The sequence below is a fragment of the Mustela erminea genome, chromosome 20 (assembly GCF_009829155.1).
Source record: "Mustela erminea isolate mMusErm1 chromosome 20, mMusErm1.Pri, whole genome shotgun sequence".
Lineage (NCBI taxonomy): Eukaryota > Metazoa > Chordata > Mammalia > Carnivora > Mustelidae > Mustela > Mustela erminea.
This window is the reverse complement of record NC_045633.1, coordinates 23,062,818-23,078,401: the sequence shown is the minus strand read 5'-3', so window position 1 is coordinate 23,078,401 and position 15,584 is coordinate 23,062,818. Positions and strand designations below refer to the sequence as shown.

General features: G+C 62.2%; 1 protein-coding gene across 1 annotated transcript; it reads left to right on the top strand.

The window, feature by feature from the left end:
• The first annotated feature begins 2,063 nt into the window (after nt 1–2,063).
• UBE2I (ubiquitin conjugating enzyme E2 I) lies at nt 2,064–14,915 on the top strand. Its single transcript, XM_032327543.1, has 7 exons — nt 2,064–2,194; nt 6,511–6,587; nt 6,777–6,860; nt 7,951–8,023; nt 11,441–11,550; nt 11,690–11,769; nt 14,314–14,915. The coding sequence occupies exons 2-7, from the start codon at nt 6,522–6,524 to the stop codon at nt 14,375–14,377; spliced, it is 477 nt and encodes a 158-aa protein (XP_032183434.1). The 5' UTR covers nt 2,064–2,194; nt 6,511–6,521; the 3' UTR covers nt 14,378–14,915.
• The last annotated feature ends 669 nt before the right edge of the window (nt 14,916–15,584 follow it).

The following is a 15,584-nucleotide window of genomic DNA, read 5'->3' as shown; positions in this document are numbered from 1 at the left end:
CACGAGGGCCACTTTCCCCTACAAGGACAGTCCTTCCTGTTCCTTAGCTGCGTGACTGCGGTTGGGACTTGGCAGCCACGGTCAAGGGGCCACACCTCCCCATCTCCAGGTATCCCCTTGCCACACATAGGGACAGGTCCTGGTCTTAGTTTTCCTTCTCCCTAACCTTTCATGGCTCCCCAAGGCCCATGGGGTCAGACCCAGGCCACGCGCATTGGTCGGCCTCCCCAAACTACATCCCTTGTTACCCCCTAGGTCCCCCCTACGTGGCCTGCCCTGCTCCCTCTCTGCCCCATCTGCGCAGAGCCCACGTAAGCCCCTGGTTCTCTCTGTCCTCCAGCAGTGCCCATCACCTCTTAGTGGCCACTGCCGTATGTCGGGTGCCTTCCCCACACAGCCCTTGTCCCCCACAAAGCCCTGTGCAAACCCGCTGGCATCTGCAGGGAAGAGCTGGGACCGAAGCCCATGCCCTGGGCAGGAAGCCAGCTTATTAAAGAGTTGTCCCCAGCCATGTGCCGCACAGCAGGCTCACCTGGGGTTCTTGTTAAAACACACCCTCTCACTCCCAGGACCACTGCTGGGGAATCTGGGCTGCGGCCCCAGAGAACAGGTGTCTCAGATAAGCCCCCATGGGCCCGGCCCCCTGAGGTGGAGAGCAGCAGCTGCCTGGCAAGGGAGGGGCGAAGGCAGCAGCATCCCCAAGCCAGGCCCATGCTGGGTTACTGCGGGGATCCCAGAGCGCGCAGCCCCTCTGGAGGTCAGAGGCTGACAGAGACCTGAAACGCCCACATTTTGCTCAGGCCCTCTGGCCTTTGTCACCTGGGACCGAGGTCACTATAGCAAAGCTCTGTGGACCACTGCTGACCGGGACGTATCCTAGGCAGAAGCCGCTCCACTACACCCAGGAGGCCCCCTCCCCATCTCGAGACTGGTGAGACGCCGTCCTTTTATTCCCCCAAGAAACAGGACGGCCGGGAGCCCACGGAATGCATGCCCTGAGCGGCCGCTGGACGCCGGACCAACCTATGGTTCCTAACGCTGGAGAAGCCCGCAGCCTCAGCAGTTCCAGCTAGGGTCTCTGGGGAGAGGAGGGAGGAGAAACGGAGGAAAAGGAGTGAATGGATGCGAGTTGCTTCGGCAGTCCAGCGCCCCCCACTCCACGCCGTGCAGCCTGAGTGCGCGATGCCCTCCACCCGCCGCTGCTCGGATTGGGGGAGGGGGGACACCTACCAACGCCTAACCCCAAGGCGTCCACGGGCTGAGCAGGCTGACCTTGGAAGGCGCCTGCTCCCGCACCGGGAGCTGGAGTTTGGGCAGCGAGGCGCGCCCGACGGGGAGGCGCCCGGAGAGGCCGGGAGGGGCCAGTATTCGCTACGGGCCAGCCCGCCCATCCTCTCCCCTCCCCTCCCCCACCCGCCTGCAGCCCTGGCGCCCCGCCCCCACCCCCGGCCAGCCCCGGGTTAGGGAGCGTCCGCTCTTCTCCTCCCGTCGGTCGGGTCGCGACTCGGCCTCTTGTACCGGGTCAACTCATTGGGCGGCTTCGACGGACGCCCCGCCCAGGGCCCCGAACCGGCCAATAGCAAGGGGCTTCACAGGCCGCCGTGCTCCGGGGACCGTCACCGTGCTGCGACGCTTCAGGGGATCCTTAGGCCTCAGTGGTCTTTTTCCCCCGGCCCCTACCCCCAGCCCCAAGGAGACCTCCGGGACCCGTGCCCGAAGAGCTGCCCGCGCGGCATCCGGGGAGCCCTTGGAGATCTCGGCCTCCCTCTTCCCCTGCTGCCCGCCGGCGTGTCCTCGAGTGGACGCACGCATCACGAGGGGGAGTTTGCCGACGCTCCCTCCAATCGGGGACGCGGCTCCTTTAAGGGCGCAGGTGTCCGCAGCGCCGCCTGACTGGAAAGTCGCACCCGGACCAGGCTCCCAAGCCGGTCCCGGAGCGCGGGCCCGCGGCGACAGGGCGCGGGCGGCGGGCGGCGCGCGGGGGCGCAGGCGGCGGGGGTCGCGGGGGCGGTGCCGGCGGCTTGCGGGGCAGGCGCGCGACGGGCAGTCCTCGCAGGCCCCGCCCCGCCCCGCCCGCCGGGGTCCTCGGAGTGCTCGGGCTGCGCGCGGAGCGGGCTCGGGAGGGAAGTCCCGAGACAAAGGGAGCGCCGCCGCCGCCTCGTCCGCCTAGCTCGCCGGGCCGCGGCCGCCCGAGGTGAGCGCGGGGGGCGCGGGTGGGCGGCGGGAGGCGCGGGCGGGGGCCGGCCTCGGGGCGCAGGGGCCTCGGCCGCCGTCGGGCCCGGGCCGGGCGGGCGCCTCCTCACCCCCGACCCCCGGCCCGGCCTGCCCCGCGCACCCCGGCTCCGGGCAGGGTCCCCGCGCCCTGGGGTCAGGTCCGCCTGGGAGCTGCGGCCGTGCGGCTTACCCCCCCACACCGCGTCCCGGGGCCCACCGGCCTCGGGCCCGCCCCCGCCCCCGCCCCCGCCGGGCCTGGCTGGGGTCGCGGCCGGCCGGCCCTTCGAGCCCCCGCCGCGCGCCCGTTCGGGAGCTGGGAGAACGGCCCCCTGGCGCGCGCGCGGCGGCGTCCCCGAGCTGCTGCTGGCAGCGGCCGCTGTTGACAGGGACGCGAGCCTGGGCCGCCCCGCCGCCGCGGTTCTCCTCCGCCCCAGGGAAATTCGTTTCCGGGGTCACGGTCTGCACACAGACCTGTGGCGCTTGCCAGCCGGGGAGAGCGTGCACGGCAGGAGGAGCTCCAAGTGGCGGAGTGCGGCCGCGCCGGCGGGCCTGGCGGGGGTCTGGAGAGCGGAGCCGTCCGAGTTTTCTCCTGCCTTTGAAGCGCGCCGCTCGCGCTTGGTGGGACCCGAACGGAGCGCTGCAGGGGGGCTTCCAGGAGGTCGCTCTGTGCGGGCTGAACGGAGGGCGGACTTGGTAGCTCCGAGAGCAGAAGGAGGGGCGGGCACGGTGGCTCCGGATCGCGTCCGTGGCTGGCTCGCTGGGTGTAGTGCGGGAATATCCTCAGTTCTTGTGTCTGCACAGCTGGCTTTCGACTTGTTGCCGTCTGGGGTCTGGAGCCCTGAATATTTCTTGCTGTTCAGGGAACTGTCTTTGGGTAGAGAACCGACTTCACAGAAAGTGGGGGTACATCTCCACTTTCTTCTCTTCCCAGAGAAAGGGAGATGAACCCCCACTTTCTCTGCATTGTTTGTGGCCTGTTTTAGGGGCTTTCACCCATTTTACAGACTGAGAAGCTTCAGGAAGGGGGAGAGAAGAGACTTGAGGGCACTTGGGCAGCCAGGAAGTGGCTCTGGGGTTCTTGCCCTCGGGGAGCAGGGCAGGATTGGAGGAGAGCATCTTCTAGTACATCCCAGTGTGGGAGCGGTGGAGGGAGGTGGAGGGCAGACCTCCCACTCTGCCTGTGGTTCAGAGACAGTCTTCATCTCGCCCCTGCTGTTCTGCAGTGTCTGGTTAACGGTACCTGCATTACCTGCTCCCTAAGTGCAGGTCTGTTAGCTTGGGTTTTCGGTGGGATCTTGAATGAGCCCTTCTGTGTTGTAGTTAAAATGTAACAAATGGGCTGCTTTGTTGCAGACAGCGGGAGGCCGGTGGGAGTGGAAGCATGTTTCAGAGACCAGGTCTCTACTTGAGACCGAGACCAGGCAGCTGTGCACCTGTGGCTCTTCGCCCTGATGGCAGAAACCTGCTTTGGCACCCCATCTGGCCCATCGGCACCCCTGAGGAGGGGGCTGCAGGAGCTCTCACGGGACCACCCCTCATTACCTCCCACAAGGTGGGACAGCTCACACAGCTAGGATCTAGGATCTGGGCTCTGTCCGGTCTTCAGGGCAGAGGAGGTGGCCTGCAGCAGGGTTGTGACACAGGGTCAGCAAGCAGACGTACTCAGGATCTCTTGGGCGGGCCTGGGGTTTCAGGAACCTGTTTTGATTCCTGGCTGAGCTCAAATTCGCAGGGACCTTGCATCTCACTTAAAAGAAGTGCTTGTCAGTCTTCTTGTGTTTGGGCACCAAACCTCTGTGCCGGCTGATTTGGCAGAAGCGACCTGCCAACTTGTGCTGTCTGCTTGGGGGGCCCGGGCGAGTGTTGCCAAGCGCCAGGGGCAAGAGTGTGCCTTGTCCTCGAGTCTCTTGCAGGGAAGGGCATCTCTGCTGACCCTGGGGTCATTGTTGGGGCAAGAGTTTGAGAAACACATGGAGGTGAAGGATTTTCAGTCTCAGGGTCATTATTGCCTGCATCTGACCAGAGGACATGCACCCTGGGCCCCGCTTCTGCCCAGATAGATACTCCAGACAGGGGTGCTGTGCTGTGAAGATCTGGGCAGGTGTGTGCAAGGGTGGTCCCAGACACCCATGGCGTCATGTTCCTGGTGGTCTGGTCTGCACAGGGATGGGGAGGAAGGGTGCAGACCAGAATGCTGGGATCTTGTGGTGCTGAATTGGAGGTCTTTTTTGGTCCTAGCATGGCGGTGTCTAGTTTGTACATAATTTTGAGGTCCAGTAAGGTTGGGCATTTGTTACAAGGTGTGTTCTGGGGTCAGATCTGTTCCATCATCCTTATGGCCATGCATCATGAGTGGAGACCTGTGATTTTTTTCGTGTTATAATCTCAGTACACGTTTTTTGAAATGGGTTGGCGTCTAGCTGGTCTGGCGCTTTGTCGTGACTCACCCCACTTCCTGAGACCTGGGCTCTTGCAGGACACCGGGGACTGCGGTGGCTCTCTGGGACGGCCATTCCCAGACCCCTCGTCCCACTTAACTTACTTCTTGGGAAAAGAATTGTCCAAGAGCCTCCTAAACCCTGAGCACTGGGCCCTACCCAGAGTTCCTGACTGAGGGCCCCAGGGACCTGGAGGATATACATTTCTGACAAGCACCCAGGACCCCACTTGGAGAGTCTAGGGCTGGTCTCTGTTGAGCTGTTGGCCTCACTCCTGCTGCACAGCGGTGTGGGCCCTGGGCAGGGTGTGTGTCGCTCAGAGACTGGGAGTGGTGTAACTGCGGGGGAGCAGCGGGGGCCGGAGGGACGAGTGTGATGTGGATCGGAGGGCTCGGGGTCAGTTGAAGGTCAGCTTGAACTGGGCTGGGGGCTGCTGCACAGGAGTGGCTAACAGGAAGGGCGGGGGGGCCCTAGCTGGCTTCGAGTTGAGGTTCCCTTCTTAGCCGGAACCTTGCTTTCTGGGTTTCTCTTCTGGTTGTTCCCAGGTCTGTGTTGAGCCTGGCTAGGGACCGGTAGTTGAGCCTGAGCCAGGAAGCGTGGCTGGGAGGTTGTCCTTCTGAGTCTGGCTGAGAGCCCTCGTGGTGTGCAGAACCCTGTGTCGCACTCAGGCACGTGGGGTGTTGCACCTCTTCCCCCGCAAGAGCGGAAGGACTTGTTACCCGCCTTCTGTAGAAGCCCGAAGGGTCGGTGTTCTCTTCCAGGAGACACCTTCTTCGTCTTGTCAAGCTTTGTCTAAGGGAAGTGCTGGGTTCTGGGTATTTCCAGCGTTTCCGTGGACTTTGAGGACCACCAGACGGACCTCGGGTCAGACTCTCTGAGGGCAGCTGGAGGCGCCGGCCTGTTGGGCCCCGCTGGGGAAGCAGCGGCCTAGACAGTCCGCTTGAGCTGCAGGTTGTGCGGGGCTGTGCACGGGGGACTCTGGGCTGGGGTGGGGGTGGGGGTGGGGGTGGTCTGGAGGTCCTGCGAGGAACGGCAGGTCTTTGAGCCGCCCTCCCCCCACTCCACTCCCGCGCCCACTCCCAGGACAGGTGGACACAGCAGGCGGGCCGTGGGCTGACCTGCCTGCAGGCCTGCCGGGGTGTCTTCTGGCCTTCCTGGGTGCTCCCTGCTGCCACACCAACCTTCTGCTGACTCTACTGAAGTGAATGGCAGACAGGCCTTGACCCGCCAGGGGATGGGGGTGCTGTGGGATGCAAAAGTGGAGGGGACAGAGGACAGTGCTGGGGGCGGCGGTGAGAGGTAGGTCTCTTGGGTGCTGTGGGCTAGGTGTGGTCTAGGGACTTGTCTGTGATGCGCTTGGACAGCTGTCCGCCCTGGGGCGCTTTTCTACTCCATTGCTTTTAAGAACAAGGATTATTCTCCTGGCCAGACCTGAATTTAAATTCTAAACTGGGGCCTGATGGCACCCCGCCCGCATCTCTGCTGGCAAAGGAGAGCACCCTGCCACACCCACGGCCCCCTCCCCGTCATCAGGCGGTGCTGTGGACAGCCTCACCTTGTCCTTGCGTTTCCTGCGGAGTCTGACAGTGAGGAGTGTGACAGTGAGCTCAGGATCCCTGTCGCTCTAGCCCGCCACCATGGGACACAGGAGAGCAGGGCGAGGGTGCGGGCATCTGCCAGGAGTGCTGGTGGGCTCTCCCTGCACAGCACCTGACAGCCGTGTGGCCCCAGGCCTGCGCCTCGGCCTTCCTGCACCCCGGCCTCGCTGTGCCCGCGGTGTGTGTCTTGAGGCCCTGGGGGCGGCGGGGAGCCTGAGGGCTGCCTCAATTAACTGCTTGCTCTGTCTGGTCTCTTCCAGGGACTTTGAACATGTCGGGGATCGCCCTCAGCAGACTCGCCCAGGAGCGGAAAGCCTGGAGGAAGGACCACCCGTTTGTAAGGAAAGCTTTATTTCTGCACGCAGCAGAGTGAACTCGATCCCCCTTGTGGAAACCGGGAAGTCCCCTTTCCGCTTGGGCCTGTCACACGCTGTGCAGAGTGCCCGCTGGGGTCACAGGACGGTTCTGCGAGCGGGCGAGCCGGGATTCGTGGCACTGATGTGCCTGTGTGCTTGTCTTCTCTCAGGGCTTTGTGGCCGTCCCGACAAAGAATCCCGACGGCACGATGAACCTCATGAACTGGGAGTGCGCCATTCCGGGGAAGAAAGGGGTAAGAGAGGCTGTTCTTACCGGAGCTGCTCTTACCTCCGGCCAGCCTACCCCATGTTGGCCCCACAGGCCCTGGCCCCATCCCCCTGGGGGGGCAGGGATAGGGTGACCTGTGACGCCCCCAGCCCTGCCCCATGGGCACTTGTAATTGAGAAAGGGGAGCCGGGCTGTGGAGAGGGGTGGATGCCACACCTCCACCAAGCCTGGGGGCCAGAACGTGCTTCATTTCTGGGGCAAGAGGAGCTTTGAGGGCCTTCACGCTTGTCCTTCAGCCCCGAGCTCGTGATGCTGCTCCCGGCGGTCTTTAAGCTGGCCCCCGGGCCAGCTACTGCTGCTCAGATGCAGACACTCCCCGTGGGCCACCTGGGAAAGCTTTGTGCAGCCTGAGCGTGCCAGGACGGTTGGGAACCAGCATGCTGGAAGCATATGGGAGTGAGGATCTCCCACAACCCTGTGTCCAGCTTTTCCGGGATGACTCCAAAGGGAAGAGGAAGCCCCTGAGGTGTCCCCATTGTTCCCGAGGCCTTGTCGCCTGTTTTCTTTCCCCTGTGGTTCGTGGTGACCGTCCAGGAGCCTCCTCTTCCTCTCTGAAGCCGGTAGGGGTAGGACATGGCTTTGCGTGGTGACGGGGTCTGGGTCTGGGTTCGGCGGCCAGCCTGCACCTCTGCCTGTGCTGTGACCATTCTCCGCCCCTTGTCTGAGGCTGCAGCGGGGGTGGCCGTCTTCCTCCCAGAGGAGGCTGGGGAGGGCTGTGGGGTCACAGAGCTGGAGGGAGGGGCCTCGATGCAGCTGCTTAGATGGAGATCTGACCGCGACCCACTCCCCCAAGTCCTGGGGTCATAGGGGCTGCCAAGTCCCTGCTATCTTTCCAGAAGTCCAGCCTCAGCCCCACTCCTCCCCAGGGAGGGCTCTTTCCAGGCCCCCTTGGGGGCCATGAAGACACTTACAGCTCTGTCATGGGGGCAGCTGGTCTTTGGGCCAGTTTAGGAGTCCACCTCCCTGTTGGGATGGTGCCGGGGGACGGGCTGCAAACGCCGGCTTTTCTGAGCTCAGCCTGCCGCGCTCCTAACCGCTGCTTCGTTTCCCAACAGACTCCCTGGGAAGGAGGCTTGTTTAAGCTCCGGATGCTTTTCAAAGACGATTACCCATCCTCACCCCCAAAATGTGAGTAGAGCGAAGTCTGCCAGAGTCACTCTGCTCCAGCACATTCCAGCAGAGATCTGCGGTCTGGTGTTCTCTGGGGGGCGACTCTGGGGACTCCTGTCCCTGAGCCTGGCTGTGGATCAGAGCTCATTCGAGCCCCCCGGGCTGGGAGGCACACACAGTGGGCTGGGTCACAGATTCTGGCTGTGATCACTGGGAGGCTCCCGGGCTCTTTGTGCCTCCTGGGGAGAAGGTGCCACCACCTCCAGCCCCGGCAGGGATGGGCATGTGAAGGACCACAGTCCAAGGCCTCCCCACCCAGACAGCTTTGTGTCCCTCACTCAGTGTCACTCTCCCTGCTGGTAACAGTTTTGTGTGTGCAGCCCGGGCAGACCGCGGTGCGTCACACAGTGCTGTGCACTGTGGCAGAACTGTGGCGGTGAGGGCCTGCAAGTCCCTCCTGCTTTGTGGCCAGAGGTTCCCCCAGTCCTGTCTGTGGTCGGTCAGTTAGGCAGTGAACACGTGTCTCCGTGTGTGCACAGCCCGTGGCGAGGCCAGGCCATGTGTAAACGTTTACTCTGCAGTTATTTATTCAGAAGATAGAAGTACGTTTTCCATTATGAGGGCATGTACCAGAAGAACTTGAGAAATCAATGATTAGCGGGGTAACCACTGGGATGGAGACTGTTCGGGGTGATTCTCTGCTGTTCGGATACTTTCACCACGTGCAGCTGTCCCTTCAAATGACTGCCTTCACTGAAAAATGAGATACATTTTAGTTGCTTTTTCTCAATTCTGTTCAATATGGAAGTTTGAGCAAATGCAACAAGGAAGAGAAAAATGCCCGCAAAAGAGCATGAAAGGGAGACGGGCTGCAAGCCTTCTTCCCGGCGCTGGCTTGTGAAGGTTGTGGGATGAGAGGTTAACGTGCAAAAACCTGTTTTCCTGGAGTTGCTACAAGTGAAGCGTTCAAACCAGGTGCTACAGTAGCCTCAGACACGGGAGTGAATCCACCCAGAGTTCATACCTCCAGACTGGAGGGTCTGGAGCACAACACAGAAGCCAAGGACAGGTTCCGACACAAGGACCTGGGTTCCCCGGATGGACGGGAAGCCCCAGTGCTGTGAGGGTGTCTGTTGTCTCAAAGCCTGTCTGTGGGGCACGTGTGATCCCAGGTACAGTCCAAGCACATTTGTGTGGCAGTGGCCACGGGGACCCTGGCAGGTAGAGGCGCAGAGGGTGGAGAGTGGCTTGGCCCTCAGAGTGCCGGGGGTGGTTGTGAGGCCCAGGCAGAGGCCCATCAGGAGCGGGTACCCGGCCCTGACAGCGGGATGGGCAAGATGGGACCTCGATGCCCCAGCCGCGGGGACCCGGTGACCGGAGACGCAGGCCCGCGGAGCAGAGCCGCCACACGCAGGGTGGCTCAGTTCTTGACGGAAGGAGCAAGAGGTGTGGGGAGAAGGTGCCCTAAGTAACAGACCATGGGGCATCACAGCAGAAGGAGGGAATCAGCCTCCCAGAGAGATCTGGATGCCCCACGCAGAGGTGAAGCCTTAGGGCTCTGAGAGGAAGGGGGTGGGTAGGAGGTGGCACCTCCATTCCTTGGGTCCCTTAAACTTTGAGCAGTGACACAGGGCGCCCCCTGGGGGCGGAGCAGCCCGCAAGCAGATTGCAAGACGCCTAGAGCAGGCCTTCCCCGGGGACAGCGGCAGAGTGGGGTGTGGAGGAGGTTCCAGGTGATCCTGAACACGTACCCTGAGTACCTGAAGGGCACGCACGCGGTCAGTGAGGAAAAGGCAGAGAGCCCGCCAGCCAGCAGGCCCTTCGCGAGAGAGGCTGTCGTCCCTGCCAGCCTGCAGAGAGAAGGAAGGTGCCCAGCTCTGTCACCGGACATTTGCAAGCCACGTGTGGCCAGGGTGGAAAGGGCCGATTAGTTGGGGCCCGCCACCTGCCGTGTCTGCTGGAGCCGGGCTTGGGCCTGCCCGGGCACCAGCTGCGCTAACCAGGTGATTATCCAGATGCACGCGTGTGCTCGCCGGAAGCCGGAGGCAGCCCCAGGGTCCATGGACGAGCCTATGGTGAGCAGTGGGGGCTGGCCCACAGCCACCGGAGGGGAGGACCCGACGCGATGACACACAGTTGGACCCGGGGTCCTCGTGGCAGTCAGCGGTGGGCTCTATGACACCTCGGGGCGGGGACCTCTCCAGGCAGAGGGAGCCAGCGGGGACCAGAATTGGGGTCAGGACTTCAGGGGAAGCGGCTGCTCCCTCGACCGTGCGCTTTCCTCGGTAACACAGCAGACCCGCCCCTCAGATGAGACGCAGACCAGGGGTTGTGCTCACTGGAGGGACCAGAGGAAGAGCGAAAAGGCATCCACGGCACGGAAGAAGGTTCCCGCGAGGCCCACCAGATGGGGCTTGTGGCCAGAATGTGCGTGGCGCTCGGCGAGTCGGGATGGCCCCACTGGCAAACGGACAAGACTTGATGGGTGTTTTGAAAAGCGCACTGTGTGTGGCACTCGCCCCCGGGGTCTCCAGGGCAGCACCGGCCCGAGTCGCAGGATGCGGCTGCCGCTCCTTAGGGGGACGGCAGAGCTCCACGGGGCCTGGCTGGCTCTGCTGGGCTCACGGAAGCTGCGCACAGGCACTGCCTCCTTTTCAGGACGGACACACAACGCCTGCTCACGGCTTTGTCTACGGCGGCCGGGTGCGAGCAGAGGTGGCTCCGGGGTGGGGTGTGGGGGGACACTTGCCACAGCGCCTGCGTCTGAGGAGTCCCCGCCGGGGTGCTGCTCGCGTGCTGGGGGCAAAGAGCAGCTCGGGGCGGCTCCAGCTGTCTGTCGTTTTGGGGTCCTCCAGCTGCTCTGCCTCCTTCGTGCTTTTCTGGGTGAACGTAAGTACGGGGGGGTGGGGAGGGCGCCCACATGAAGAGAAATGGCCTCAGACCTTAGCGGTGGGACCGTCCCAGGGTGGGTTCAAGGCAGTTCTTGTTTTTATACATTTTACAGTTTCCTGTGTGGTTTTTTTGTTTTGTTTTGTTTTGTTTTAGTTTTTGTGTTTTAAAAAATGTGGAGGGGTATAGTGTGAGGTCCTACAGGCCTCTCTTCAAAGCAGGGTGATTTGCTCTGAAAATGGCCACTTGTTTGGAAGGGTCTCAGTTCCTGCCCTCCACTGTGCCCCCAGGACTGTCCTCATTGCTACAGCTGCCCTCCTTCCCACATCTGGGCTGGCTTGGGGAGGTGGGTGAGGGTGACTAGGGCCGGGGACCTAGGCAACCACATGGCTTCACCCCTGAGTCTGGGAACTGTGTGCCCCCTGCCCACACTGCCACCTCGCAGCCCCCATTCTGAACTGCATGCCTGCTGGCCAGCAAGGCACCCAGTGCAGGGGAGGGGACAGCAGCTGCCACAGAAACGTGTTTCCTTCCTCTCTGCCGCAGGTAAATTTGAGCCACCACTGTTTCACCCGAACGTGTACCCTTCGGGCACAGTGTGCCTGTCCATCCTCGAGGAGGACAAGGACTGGAGGCCAGCCATCACAATTAAGCAGGTACGAGGTGCAGGGGGCCAGCCTCAGCCTTTCTGTGGGGCCAGAGGACGGTGGTCTTGCTCTGAAGCTGGGGCCAGTGTTCTAGGAAAGCTTAGTTTTTTAACTGCTGAGCTCCGTGTTTTCTTTATTTCTTACACAGATCTTGTTAGGAATACAGGAACTTCTAAATGAACCAAATATCCAGGACCCAGCTCAAGCAGAGGCCTACACGATTTACTGGTAAGTTCTGGTCCGGCCGCCCTTGCCGTGGCCGCATGTTGGCTTGTACACGCTTCCCTAGAAGTCCGGTCCAGGCTGCCACTCCCATTGGCCTTCTTGCATGGCCCTGAGACTCGACCCGTGACCAGGAGACCGAGTGAGGTGGGCACGGAAGCGTCTGAGGCCGGGAAGCAAGCAGGCAGGCCCTGTAGGCAGTGGGAGATCCATGTGCAAAGGGCCTGTGGTGGGCAAGAACAGGTGACCAGGGCCAATATCGCCACAGCACTGTTGGTTAAGGGTTGGGGGGGCGGTCAGGAAACGGAGGTCGGATGACATAGGCTCCCATTGGCTACTTTGTCCCTGATAAGCTGTGGCCAGGCAAACCAGGTGCCTCGGTGAACCCCAGTGCAGCTCAGAGGGCAAGGCCCCCCATGTGTGGGCACCAAAGGAGGCATGTTCAGTATCATGGTTCCCCAGGGGCCCCACAGCTCCCGCCGTTTCCATCTTGCTGCTCCTCCCAGGCCTAGATGTGGGCCATAGGGGAGCGGTACTCCTGGCTTGATCTGGGTCACCTAGCTGCCATGCTGTCCCCACCAGATGTCAGGAGTTCATTCCTCGCCCCAGCCCTTCCCTGCGTGGTACTGTGTTGCCCACCGCCTACGCTGAGGGAGGCAGTGACCAGGATAGATTCCCAGGCCTGGGCCAGTCAGCCGCAGAGAGAGCCCTGTGCTTGAGCAGAGGCCCCACGGTTGTGGGTCCTGGGTCCCCTGGCCATGTCCGCCAGCCTCTTAGGCTGGCCCAGGTTAGGGGCCTTATGCCAGGGAGGGGACTCTGGCCCCTTGCTGCTCCACATTTGGAAAGCTGGGACCGATGGGGCTAACATAGGGGAGAAGCTGGGGCATGTTCCTCCTGGGGGACGTTTCTGGAATCAGCAGTGCCGAGGGTCAAAGCTGAGGTCAGGACCGTTCTCCGGCCGCTCTGGACATTGCCAGGTGACGCGTCCGGGGAGCACCTGAGAGAAGTGCCAGGTTGCAGGCGTTGCATTTGTCCCCCCAAAGTGGTTTCAGGTCCTAGGCCCAGCCCAGTGTTGGCCAGGAGCGAGCAGCAGGATGCACCCAGCCAGGGCCGGGGCCTGTCCCAGTGGGGCTCAGCAGCAGGTCCCTTGTCCTGTTGGCGTGTGTGCACTCACAGTGACTCAGGAGATCCATCCTCTCCCTTGGTCCTGAGCCGGGTGCTGTGCGATGTCACCGTGCCATCTGTCCGCACTGACACGGCAGCCTAAGCCTCGCATATGAGGCCACTCAGGACGCACCGCGTTCTCGTGACAGACCAAGTGGCCTGCAGAGCTGAGGAGGTCTCGGGCCTTCCGAGAACTTGCTGGCCTGGTGCGCGAGGGTTTTTTTGTTTTTTGTTTTCTTAAGATCACTTATTTATTTATTTATTTTAAGATTATTTATTTGTCAGAGACAGAGCACAGGCAGGTGGAATGACAGTGACAGAGGGGGAGGCAGGCTCCCCGCCGAGCAGAGAGCCTGATGTGGGGCTCGATCCCAGGACCCTGGGATCATGACCTGAGCCAAAGGCAGAGGCTTTACCCACTGAGCCACCCAGGCGCCCCCCGGTGTGCGCTTTGTCATGGGTGACGCTCATTGTGGCTGATGGTGGCCACAGGCACCACAGTGTCCCCATAAGCAGCCAGCCTTCTTCGTGTCTCTCCCCAGCGCCGGGGCAGCAGGACTGGAGGCTAGCTGTGGTGCACCAGCAGACCCGGCAGGGGGTGTGGCCGCTCCCCCGGGGCTGCTGGGTGTCTTTCCTGCTCCAGGAAGCGTCGCCACCAGTCCTGGCCTGCCCTTGTTGCCACGACTTCTCCCATCAGCGTCCCTTTTAAGAGCATGTTGGAACAGCTCCGCTGGCCGCTGCGGGCCACAGGGGCTCCCCTGGCAGTGGACAGCCCTGGAGCTCTGGGGCTGGAACGGGCCGCAGACAGGAGTCCTGTGGCCTTGATGCCGCAGCTCTCCGTGGCCCGGGCAGGTGGCTACCACTGTGGTGTGTTCACTGGAGCCCGCTGCCCCTTGAGGGAAGTCCCCTCGGGGGCCCTTTGTCCCTCCACCCTGAGAGCCCCATCGTGCCCGGGGCCTGAGCCACAGTGACTTGGAGCAGCGTCCTGAGAGGCGTCCATGGAGAGAGCACAGCTTGGGGGGACCCCTAGCTTCCATGCGGGGAGCACTCCACACCTCCAGGCGAGTGTCCCCACGTGCACACACTGCACCTGGGCTCTGGGCAGGGTCCCAGGTCAGCCCTGGAGCTTCTGTTGGCCCTCAGGGCCCCACAGGGAAACAAGCAGGAGTCCCGTCCGTCTGTAGCCAAGATTCGTGCCCAGCAATCTGGACTTTCTCTCCAGAACGAAAGCAGCGGCTTCCGGCTTAGAGCGCGGTACACGCCTGGCCGCCCCCGGGGCCTTTTCGATCAGAGGCCGCCCTCTGAGCCTGCTCTGCGTCCCGTGACGCCCCGGGCCCCAAGGGGGCTGCGCCTGCTGACCTGTCTCTCTCTTGACCTCCTCCTCAGCCAAAACAGAGTGGAGTACGAGAAGAGGGTTCGAGCACAAGCCAAGAAGTTCGCGCCTTCATAAGCAGCGACCACACAGCAGCGTAAGAAGGAAGGGATTGGTTTGGCAAGAACTTGTTTACAACATTTTTGCAAATCTGACGTTGCTCTGTACAATTACTAGTCACCTGGGAGGGGGGCGGGCGCCATTTTCCATTTCCGCTGCTGGCACGCAGTCCTCGACGCGCTGAGCTGCCCGGTTTTTCATACAGGGTCTCTTCCTTCGGTCTTTTGTATTTTTGATTGTTATGTAAAACTTGCTTTTATTTTAATATTGATGTCAGTATTTCAACTGCTGTAAAATTATAAACTTTTATACTTCGATGAGCCCCGAGGAGCTAGTTTCCTTTGCTCGCGGATGCAGGCATGCCTCCCGCCGTGTAGAGCTACGCAGCCGCCCGCCGGCCCCTCCTGCCTTGCTCCCCGCAGACCCCGGTTGTGTTGCTTATGAGCCTCAGATCCAAAGGCCGCCGGCGTCTCGTTTCCGCATCACTTCCTTTGTGTTTATATGGCGTTTTGTCTGTGTTGCTGTTTAGAGTAAATAAACTGTTTATATAAAGGTTTTCGTTGCATTATCGTCATTAAGAGCGTGAGGAGGCGGCCTCACGGTGCCCGGCCCCCCACACGGCAGCAGGCGCGCAGAGCCCAGCTCGCTGCTGTGCCCGGCCTTGCCTGGACCTGCGTGGTGCCCGGCTTGGGCCTCTGAATAGTGCTGTGTGTGAGGACGACGTGCCTGTCCCCACACCCCAGGTCTGGGGGCTGTGCAGAGAGCGGATGGGGTCAGGTCGGAAGTGGTGTCAAGAGCCTTCTAGAACTGGCGTGGGCAGGACCCAGCCCCAGGGACCAGCAGCTCCCCCTCGTTCTGGCACGTGCTGGTGTCCACCTCGGGCCTGCAGTCTCCAGTGCCCACCTGGCCTCACTGGCTGCCCTGCGACCTCCCTGCGCCCACTGCGCCAGCCCCCACCCCAAGTGCGGGGGCCAGGCTGAGGCCACCGTGCACAGGCGCCTCCCTGTTCCCGAGGGGCTCTGAGCCCGGTCCGACGCCTGCTGCGCTGTGCTCACAGAGCACCCCAAAACCTGCGCCCACTGCACAGCTTCCCCAGGTCAGCTGCCTGCTCAGTTGGGAAACAGGTCTGGGAGCTGGCTCAGCCGCCAGAGGCCCTAGGTGAAGACAGGCAAGCCAGGGGCCGGGCCGGGTGAGCTCAGGGCCCTGCACTAGCTGACCTCACCTT